Source organism: Mytilus galloprovincialis, chromosome 5, assembly GCF_965363235.1.
Source record: "Mytilus galloprovincialis chromosome 5, xbMytGall1.hap1.1, whole genome shotgun sequence".
In the NCBI taxonomy this organism is placed as follows: Eukaryota; Metazoa; Mollusca; class Bivalvia; order Mytilida; family Mytilidae; genus Mytilus; species Mytilus galloprovincialis.
In genome coordinates, this window is record NC_134842.1 from 26,451,638 (window position 1) to 26,463,268 (window position 11,631).

At 31.3% G+C, this 11,631-nt stretch overlaps 1 protein-coding gene across 1 annotated transcript in view; it reads left to right on the forward strand.

Annotated features, from left to right (window-relative positions):
- The window catches only part of LOC143075494 (leucine-zipper-like transcriptional regulator 1), a 28,896-nt gene extending 20,771 nt beyond the window's left edge, over window positions 1–8,125 (forward strand). The window contains exons 18-22 of the mRNA XM_076250924.1: window positions 1,345–1,523; window positions 2,776–2,925; window positions 3,400–3,453; window positions 5,465–5,545; window positions 6,405–8,125. Coding sequence (XP_076107039.1) covers window positions 1,345–1,523; window positions 2,776–2,925; window positions 3,400–3,453; window positions 5,465–5,545; window positions 6,405–6,536 — 596 coding nt within the window. The 3' untranslated portion in view covers window positions 6,537–8,125. The remainder of the gene's footprint in view (window positions 1–1,344; window positions 1,524–2,775; window positions 2,926–3,399; window positions 3,454–5,464; window positions 5,546–6,404) is intronic.
- Window positions 8,126–11,631: the final 3,506 nt, after the last annotated feature.

Here is an 11,631-nt window from a genome sequence, read left to right on the forward strand (position 1 = left end):
TCTGTGATTATCTCCCTTGTCCTTTGGTACATAATTACCAGAGCAGGTAATAGGATCAGGTAATGAGTAAGTGCCAGAAGCATCAATTAAGATTATCTCTCCTGTTTTTGGTAACAGTATTACTAGAACCACTACAGAACTAAGTGTAGTATCTACTGTGGGTTCATTCATTTTCATGCATATCAGTTTTCATTGATTAAGGAAAACTTACATGTTCGTGGATATTTAATTTCATGGTTTTGCGGAAGTCTGCATACAAGCCTTTATAAAATTTGATGTTTATTGAACATTTAATTTTGTAGTTCACCTTAACACCCGAAATTTATGAAAATTGGTATCCAACGAATAAAAAAGTATACAGAGTATATAAATGTATGACTATGTAATGATGTAATGTTTATGTTTGTTCCCGGATTGAATTACATGGCTCATATTTTATAAAAACCACTTACCACCAAAAATGAAGAATCTGCCATAATGAAATATTCATGTTTAAGTATTTTTGAAAATTTCATTGATTTTTGGTAAATCTACTGTCCTGTATAAAACCAACTTATTTTCGCTTATAATTTATTTCGCATGTACCCTGATAACCCTTTCTGAACCACTCTGCAGCAATTTAATTTTACAATTTCCAAATTAACTTGATGTATTTAAGGAAGGATTTAGTTTTACATATATATTCATGACAATTTATATTCACAATTTTTATCTACTCTCATAGGTTGTGAAAATAAACAGCTGCTGATATTTTTATGCCCCACCTACAATAGTAGAGGGGCATTATGTTTTCTGGTCTGTGTGTTCGGTCGTCCGTTCGTTTGTCCGTTCATCCTTCCGTCTGTCCGTCCGTTCGTTCGTCCGTCTGTCCCGCTTCAGGTTAAAGTTTTTGGTCAAGGTAGTTTTTGATGAAGTTGAAGTCTAATCGACTTCAAACTTAGTATACATGTTCCCTATGATATGATCTTTTTAATTTTAATGCCAAATTAGAGGGTTTACCCCAATTTCACGGTCCACTGAACATAGAAAATGATAGTGCGAGTGGGGCATTCGTGTACTGGGGACACATTCTTGTTAAATATTTTTTTTTCTTCAATAGTCAGCACTTTTACCATTTTATATAGAAATATTGGATGTGTATCTTTTCCATTTCTAAAATCGAAGCTTATATTTGAATGGCATGTTAATAGTTCAGACCTTGAAGAAACATATGAATTATTTATTAAGAAATTCATATAACATTGTATTGTATATAATAAATAAGGTTCATTGTCACTAATACAGTTTCCTAAGAATCCATTATCTGAGGCTATTGATATTTTTTTTTTAAATTTACCATTTCAGGGCGATCACTTGAGAAAGACCTTGAGACATTTCTACAGTCTGCAGGAAGAGATTTGTGTGATGTAACATTAGTATTAGATGGTGTAGAGATACCAGCACACAAAGCTATTCTATCTGCCAGATGTAGTTACTTTGAAGCATTGTTTAGATGGTCCATGCCAGAGAATAATAAAGTTACTGTAAGTATTACATGGTGTAGAGATACCAGCACACAAAGCTATTCTATCTGCCAGATGTAGTTACTTTGAAGCATTGTTTAGATGGTCCATGCCAGAGAATAATAAAGTTACTGTAAGTATTACATGGTGTAGAGATACCAGCACACAAAGCTATCCTATCTGCCAGATGTAGTTACTTTGAAGCATTGTTTAGATTGTCCATGCCAGAGAATAATAAAGTTACTGTAAGTATTACATGGTGTAGAGATACCAGCACACAAAGCTATTCTATCTGCCAGATGTAGTTACTTTGAAGCATTGTTTAGATGGTCCATGCCAGAGAATAATAAAGTTACTGTAAGTATTACATGGTGCAGAGATACCAGCACACAAAGCTATCCTATCTGCCAGATGTAGTTACTTTGAAGCATTGTTTAGATGGTCCATGCCAGAGAATAATAAAGTTACTGTAAGTATTACATGGTGTAGAGATACCAGCACACAAAGCTATCCTATCTGCCAGATGTAGTTACTTTGAGGCATTGTTCAGATGGTCCATGCCAGAGAATAATAAAGTTACTGTAAGTATTAGATGGTGTAGAGATACCAGCACACAAAGCTATCCTATCTGCCAGATGTAGTTACTTTGAGGCATTGTTTAGATGGTCCATGCCAGAGAATAATAAAGTTACTGTAAGTATTAGATGGTGTAGAGATACCAGCACACAGTGAGATACCAGGGAGTTCTCTTATCATAACAAGTTACAAATCAAGTTTGTAAAATACTCACAGAATGATTGTTTATGTACCTTATATGATAACCTAAATAAATCAGTTCCTCCTAGGGATCGACTCTTCGCTTGCTAAGGCCTGAATACTTTTCTTTGCTCAGTCTCTCTAGTTTTAGATTGATTATAAAGAGATGACCATTCTATTAATTTATTCACAATTGCATATATGGCTGTTTGAACACATTTTGTGGAGTTGAGCTGTAAACATTTAGAATTTATTACGTGAATTTGTTATTGGGATTTTTGAAGAATAAATAGAAATGTGAGTTTAGTTATTGCGAATATAGGAAAAACTTCATGTGTAGTTATACATATCAGATATAAGAATGGGAGTTCTAATTTTTTGGATATTCAAGGAGTCACATGTTTCGCATTAATAAAAACCTGGCAATAATTTCTGAATTTACAGTAATATTTAGTATTGTGTGCAAAGGATTCTTCTTCATAGAAAATGTAACAATACAACAAAATATATTAAACAGATTGCTATTGGAGAGATGATTCCCTCCAGACAGGCATTTGACAGTTTGTTACGGTACATATATTACAGTGATACCACAATGCCACCAGAAGATTCCCTGTATCTGTTCCCGGCACCACATTTCTATGGCTTTACCAATAACAGACTACAGGTAAAATCTACATCCAAATCTAGAACAATTTGACAGAATACATTAAAAAAAAAATGGAAGATATCCTGGCTCTCTGATATTAAAATTTCTCAAACATTTTATTTATCAATTCCAACAAATAGATATAAGAAGATTTGGTATGAGTGCCAATGAGACAACTCTCCATTGTCAATTCAATTTGTAAAAGTAAACCATTATAGGCCAAAGCACGACCTCCAACACAAGAGCCTTGGCTCATACCAAACAGCTTGCTGTAAAGGGCTCCAAAAATGATAAGTGTTAAACCTATGGTATAATCTATATAAAAACGAGAAACTAATGAACCACACCAACAAAGAACAACAATGGCCATTTACTGTTTACACCTGCTTTCTTTTTTTTATACTTTGAATACCAATGAGAGGTATATTGAGCTTTGATCACATTTTTGTTTTAACTTCTTTGTCTAATGTAAATTGTGTATTTTTGTTGTAGGCATACTGTAAACATAATTTGGAAAAGAATGTATCCGTACAGAATGTAGTTCAGGTATGTAGAGCATTAATTTACCATGTTTATTTTGTAAAAATCTCATTGATAACAAGATGGTAAAAGACTGTATACTAAAAAAATCTGTATAAGAAGTAAAGCAATGTCGAAACAAATATACTCTTTAACAATTGTTACAAGTAATTTTGTGAAAGTATATAACATTGTCATGACAACAAAACCAGACAACAGAAAACAACATGGCTAAAAGAAAAAAAAAACCCAGACATAACCATAACTTAAACACAAAAAAAGCAGACAACACCATGTATAAAAGACAATGAAAACACAAAAACCATGGCTGAATAAATAAAAAAAAACATTTACATGACAAAAAGACAATGAAAGCAGACAACACTGTGGCTAAAAAGACAATGTAAAAAAACACAACACATGGCTAGTAAAAAAAAAAAAAAAACCCAGGGAAAATAAATTGGACAATAGCTAAATAAAATCAGACAACTCTATGGTTCTAAGACAAAAAAATCAGACAACATCATGGCTTTAAGACAAAAAATCAGAAATCATGGCTGAAAGACAAAACATCATGGCTATACGACAAAAAAATCAGACAACATCATGGCTATAATACAAAAAAATCCGACAACATTATAGCTAAAAGCCAAAAAATCAGACAACATCATGGCTCTAAGACAAAAAGTCAGACAACATCATGGCTAAAAAACAAAAATCAGACAACATCATGGCTATAAGAAAATTAATCGAACAACATCATGGCTAAAAAACTAAAAATCAGACAACATCATGGCTAAAAAACTGAAAATCAGACAACATCATTGCTAAAAGACAAAAAGTCAGACAACATCATGGCTAAAAAACAAATAATCAGACAACATCATGGCTAAAAGACAAACAATCAGACAACATCATGGCTATAAGACAAAAAATTAGACAACATCATTGCTATAAGACAAAAAATCAAACAACATCATGGCTATAAGACAAAAAAATTAGACAACATCATGGCTAAAAAACAAAAAATTAGACAACATCATGGCTATAAGACAAAAAATTAGACAACATCATGGCTTTTAGACAAAATAATCAGACAACATCATGGCTAAAAGACAAAAAAATTAGACAACATCATGGCTAAAAAACAAAAAATTAGACAACATCATGGCTATAAGACAAAAAATTAGACAACATCATGGCTTTTAGACAAAGTAATCAGACAACATCATGGCTAAAAGACAAAAAATCAGACAACATCATGGCTATAATACAAAATGTCAGACAACATCATGGCTAAAAAACAAAAAATCAGACAACATCATGGCTATAAGACAAAAAATCAGACAACATCATGGCTTTTAGACAAAATAATCAGACAACATCATGTATCTAAGAAAAAAAATCGGACAACATCATGGCTATAAGAAAAATAATCGGACAACATCATGGCTATCAGACAAAATATCAGACAACATCATGTATCTAAGACAAAAAGTCAGACATTATCATGGCTAAAAGACAAAAAAAAGACAGACAACACCATGGCTTAAAGACAAATAAATACTGAAAACATCATGGCTAAAAAAAACAGAGAATTTCATATATAGCTAAAAGTCTCAAAAACAATCAACGCCCTGGCTAAGAGATAAAACAAAACAGACAACACCATCATCCAGAAAACACTATACACTGAGCAACACAAATCCTATCATTCCAAGAACTATGGCTTCAATTTTTTTAGATTCTTATTTATCTTTTGTGTGATAGGATTTTTTCCATGAACATCCCTCTTTTTTAATTTTGACAAATTGTACTATTATAATGTGTTCCCCACCATTTTCAGGGAGAATTAGGCCAATATAAATCAAACATGGGTTGTAGCAGAACATAAGTAATTGATGGGGCGGATGTATTATTTTACATTTCTGATACATTTTGAATTATAGTATTGTTGATAGACTCAATTAAGATGTTTGTTGTAAGCCTATAGTATAATCAGTAATTTGTAAGATATATTGATTTCTTTTTTATTCAGATTTTAGAAGCAGCTGATAAGATCCAGGCTTTAGATATGAAGAAGCATGCTCTTAGAATAATGGTTCATAATTTCCAGAATGTAAGTATGATATTGTTGGTTAATATTATTTTGAAATAATTTAATTTGGGATGAAAATGTCTTCTGATTGGCTGAGAGAATTTTGTTTATCAGCTCATAGACCTAATTTTGTCATGTAACCATGACGTCATAAATGTTTAAGTTCATGATTTACTCCTTGAAAATGGAATTTAGAAATGAATTATAAGGAATTATTGTAATATTTTTTCCATGTCTATTCGATATATAAACATTAAAAAAATGTAGTGCACACTGTTAAATAACAGGCTACATGCATTATTCAGTGTGCACCAAATTTTTTTTATGTTATTTCTTCATAGACAGAATTTTTTTTTACAGTCATTCCTTTAAACTATTTAATTCTGAGAATAGCAAAGCTTGATACAACCAATATTTAGTGTCTACAGAATTTTTAATTACTCAAACACCATTATTTATAGATTCTACCAAACCCCCAAACTGATAAATGGATTGTTTGAGTCTGAAATAAAGATTATCTTATCTTAATACCTTATCTTATAATCATTGACCTGAAGAACCTCCCCCCCTAACTATTGAGAACCCCCTATAGAAGTAGTGTTGAATCACCTTTTCACTATCTAAAGGAGTATTGGTAATCTCATGGTTCCTACACCAAAATGAAAATAATGTTAGGTTCTTGGTTGAATTTCCCATATTTAGTATCTTTTTAAATAATTGTAAAGTTTTGGTGTAAGATTTTCAAAATATTACCCAGAATGCATTAGATTCTGAAACCACAAATTAAAGACAGTACCAAGACCTGGAAGATAGTTGTCAAATTTGCAATCATACATCGATTTATTTTATGCAAATTATTTAACTTAATTTTATTCCATAGGTTGCACATTTACCAGAGTTAAACAGACTTAACAAAGATCTCTTACTGGAAATAATTAAGGCAAAGGCAGATGATGAAGGGGAGGTAAATCTGTCAAAAGATTGGTCACTGTCAAATATTAGTGATATTTGAATTTTACTGTGAAAATGTTAAAGTTTGTGATTACAGAATCTAAAAACATCATGATATGTATTTTCATTGTATGTATTACAAATATAGATGTCTTTACAGCATTGGCTGTTTTTTTTCATTGTTTGAGCATGATGAATCATTTACAATGATTGATGTATACTTTTGATAGTGAATTCTTTGAACATTTTTATATAAAAATATCAGTTATCTATTAGGTTTCAAGTTTCATTAGTAAATACATCAAAGTTTTAAAAAAAATTTGAACACAATTTTTATTTTCATCAGAATTAAAAAAAATTGTAATTTTTATGTGTAAAGAAAAACTTTATTTTGTATGGATTATACAGGAAAAAAACATAATTATGTGACTAGAAGCTAAACTAAATGATAGAATTATAAGATAAAATACGAGAAGATAGCTTTTAGAAAATGATTTGAGATTATCATTTTTTCAGCTAAAATATATAATAGCAAAATTTTAGGTAGATGCCTTCAAAAAATGCACTATTTCAGAGTTACTTCCCTTAAATTGGCATTTCAATAACATTTGAAAATCAAGCAAAAATAATCTATACTTGTTGAAATATTAATATTTATAATTTTGTTTAGATTTTTGTTTGTGCTGTTAAGTTACTGTCTAATTGACTTATATCCTCCGTATTTTTGTTCATAAATACTATAATGCTTTTTGTCAATCAAAATTGTACAAGAAAGACATGTAGAGTTATTATTAGTTAATTATAGATAGTGCTATTGTCAGTCTTTCATTACATGTTGTTGAATAGATTTTAGAATATAAGAATGTAAAGAGTGCATTTGTATTTGCTGTGAAATATTATGATCATGAAATAAATCCAGTTTTTGTGCATGATAATTTATTTCACTTATGTTAGGTTGTGAGTTAAAATCCTGCTCACAAGGTGTTTAACCCCTTAATCTTAATTGACTAGAGTTTAGTTTTGATGCCAAGTTTAGGGGTTTTCTCAAGGTATTCAGGCTTCTGCAAATAAAATGAAACTTATACATTCAATCAATGTAGTTTTGACAATTGCAATTATTTTTTGGATCCTGAAAAATAAATAAATATTCCTTGATACAGATGCATTGTAAGTGTAAATCTTGATTATAAACAAAAATAAAGGCCCAATCCAGAGGCCATCAAAAAAGAGGTCTAGTTGTCCTTCATTTAATAGTTTGGGTATGATTGAAAGCATGCATTCTTGTTTTTACCAGAATCCATGGTATAGGGTAGATACTCATTAGTCCAAATAGGGAAAATATAGCTAGACAAAACAATAGCAATAAATGCACTACTGCATCATTCATTTCCATTGATTAATGTGCTATTTGGTCCCTGATTTTGCATTTTTTCCATCCTCATATTCTGCTAAATACATATGTAGTTATTCTATAATCATTTTACAATTTTAGAATAAATATTTTATATTGTCATACGAATCATGTTATTGCCAAAAAAAGTTTAGAAATATTGTTATACTGCTTTGTTAATGTTGACGGTAGATGTTTGCATGTATAAAAAGTGTAGAATTTCATTGTTATTTCGACATGCAATAAAGAGTAAAATTTTGTCTTAAAATTATTTTTACTCTAAGCTAAATTGTTTTGTTGACAAGAGTGTGCTATACACACACACAATCAAACACACAGTAATGTCGAGGCACTGATATTTTACGATATCTATACGAAGAAAACTTGATTATCTGTTTATCGTTCTAATACTGGTCTTTTCCCCTTGGTCTTGGAGCCTCTAGTTTTAGTTTACAGGAACTACTATTGGTACAGTAATTGGACAATGAAACAATGAACAGTAACTTGGTCACTTTTGACATATAATTCATGCTTATCTGTTTATGTAGTTCATACGTGTTTCTTGTTTTTATATAGATTAGACCGTTGGTTTTCCCGTTTGAATGTTTTTTTCACTAGTAATTATTTTTGGCCCTTTATAGCTTGTTGTTCGGTGTGAGCAAAAGCTCCATGTTGAAGGCCATACCTTGACCTATAATGATTTACTTTTATAAATTGTTACTTAGATGGAGAGTTGTCTCATTGGCACTCATACCACATCTTCCTATATCTATTGTATGACTGATTTAGTACAAAACTCACAAGCACATTTGGATCAAACATGAGATTCTTTTTCATAAGTTAATTGCAATTTATAAACTCCTGTATTTTTAAACCAGATGCTCTGCAGGGCACAGCTTTATACGACCGCAGAGCTTGAACCCTGAATGGTTGGGGCAAGTATGGACACAACATTCAAGCTGGATTCAGCTCTAAATTTGGATTGTGATTAAATAGTTGACACAGCATAGGTTTCTGACACAGAATGAATGTGGTCGAATGAACTTAAAAATATTTTTGCCTTTGAGCAATTCACTGTGGTGTTGAATATTAATCCTCTCAAAAAAATGTTTGAAGAAATTTTCTTTTTATTTATGAAATCTGAAATGAGAAAAATTGCAATTGAAAATTTCTTGCTATTGCACAATACTGTGCAATTGAAGATTTCTTGCTATTGCTGAATGCTGTGCAATTAAAAATTTCTTGCTATTGCACAATACTTAATACAATAATTTTGGATCCTGATTTGGACCAACTTGAAAACTGGGCCCATAATCAAAAATCTAAGTACATGTTTAGATTCAGCATATCAAAGAAGCCCAAGAATTCAATTTTTGTTAAAATCAAACTTAGTTTAATTTTGGACCCTTTGGACTTTAATGTAGACCAATTTGAAAACGGGACCAAAAATTAAGAATCTACATATAAGTTAGATTTGACATATCAAAGAACCCCAATTATTCAATTTTTTATGAAATCAAACAAAGTTTAATTTTGGACCCCAATTTGGACCAACTTGAAAACTGGGCCAATAATCAAAAATCTAAGTACATGTTTAGATTCAGCATATCAAAGAACCCCAAGGATTCAATTTTTGTTAAAATCAAACTTAGTTTTATTTTGGACCCTTTGAAATTTAATGTAGACCAATTTGAAAACGGAACCAAAAATTAAGAATCTACACACAGTTAGATTTGGCATATCAAAGAACCCCAATTATTCAATTTTTGATGAAATCAAACAAAGTTTAATTTTGGACCCTTTGGGTCCCTTATTCCTAAACTGTTGTGACCAAAACTCCCAAAATCAATCCCAACCTTCCTTTTATGGTCATAAACCTTGTGTTTAAATTTCATAGATTTCTATTTACTTATATTAAAGTTATAGTGCAAAAACCAAAAAAATGCTTATTTGGGCCCCTTTTTGGCCCCCAATTCCTAAACTGTTGGGACCTCAACTCCCAAAATCAATCCCAACCTTCCTTTTGTGGTCATAAACCTTGTGTTTAAATTTCATTGATTTCTGTTTACTTATACTAAAGTTATTGTGCGAAAACCAAGAATAATACTTATTTGGACCCTTTTTTGGCCCCTAATTCCTAAACTGTTGGAACCAAAACTCCCAAAATCAATCCCAACATTCCTTTTGTGGTCATAAACCTTGTGTCAAAATTTCATAGATTTCTATTTACTTAAACTAAAGTTATAATGCGAAAACCAAGAAAATGCTTATTTGGGCCCTTTTTGGCCCCTAATTCCTAAACTGTTGGGACTAAAACTCCCAAAATCAATCCCAACCTTCCTTTTGTGGTCATAAACCTTGTGATAAAATTTCATAGATTTCTATTTACTTATACTTAAGTTATAGTGCGAATACCAAATGTCTTTGAACGACGATGATGAGGCCAACGCGATACCAATAATATATGACAAAAAAATTTTATAAAAATGGAAAATGTTATTTTGATGTTTTATTTTGTTTAAGACTAGATACAAGAAGTAGCAAATACAAGTATACTACTGCTGAATCATTTGTTTTAGTGGTTCCCATTTTGTTGATTTGGGCTAGAAAAACTTACATACTTGCTCATTGTTGAAGGCCATACGGTGACCTATAGTTGTTAATGTCTGTGTCATTTTGGTCTTTTGTGGATAGTTGTCTCATTGGCAATCATATCACATCTTCTTTTTTATATTAAATTAATTTCATAACATTACATTTACAGAAAAAAAAAATTACTATATCAATAAAATTACTTTCAACATTTGAATGATGACCACTTGGCTAGTGATACCCTTAAGAACGAAAACTCAACAAGAAGTGGCATCTACCCAATAGACGTATTATCAAATTTGGGTATTTAGCTGAATTTTGTCTCTGAATGAACCTAGATCTGTCTGTGAATAACCTTCTGAGGTCATACAACAAGCACTTTTCAACTATCCCATCAATTCTTTTAATTGTAGAGCAATTTTTTACGAAAAAACTTGTATATTTTTAGTAATGGCTGACAAATTTGCATACAATTGTAACTACATTTACGAACTGTTATTCAAAGGAAGGTACTTCCCCCAGCTTTTAAGTACTCCACCAATAAAAACTGACAACCAAGATATAGCTAATAGTTCTGAAAATGCCATTAAAACTCCAACAAACAATTAATCCTACTGTTATTCAACAAATGCCTTGATGTGCCACATGGTTGTTTTGTTTCTGAGCATTATAAAAAGAGACTGTCAGGAAATAATTACAGAATTTGTTACATTTCTTTGTGTGTTCAAGTCTGTATTGTATTTATATTACTCAGTATCTGTCTACTCAAATGCACAGAATAGCATGAATTTGTCTTTTTCTATGCAAGGAGTGTCTTGAACTTGCCATGAGATTTTGATCTGTTTAAAAAAAAAAAAAGAGATTTTGATCTGTGTTGAAGTCCTGGGTTTGTCATTGGAGTGGGGATTTTATATCATGAACTAATGCACCATATCTCCCCTTTACCATGTTTTTCCTGATCAGTGTTCTCCCGTAGCTGTTTTAGCGCTGCAGTATTTAGTGCTATCACATTTTAATACTGTGCAATTGGGCAGAGCACAGGGGTATCCAATCAAATATCAGTGCTAATGTTTTTTTCAATTTTCAAATTTCCAGTGCATAATTTCAGTTTACTGTAATCAACTCTCTCAGTTTTCAACAAAGATCCCTGAAACTTCACATGAAGATTGCACAT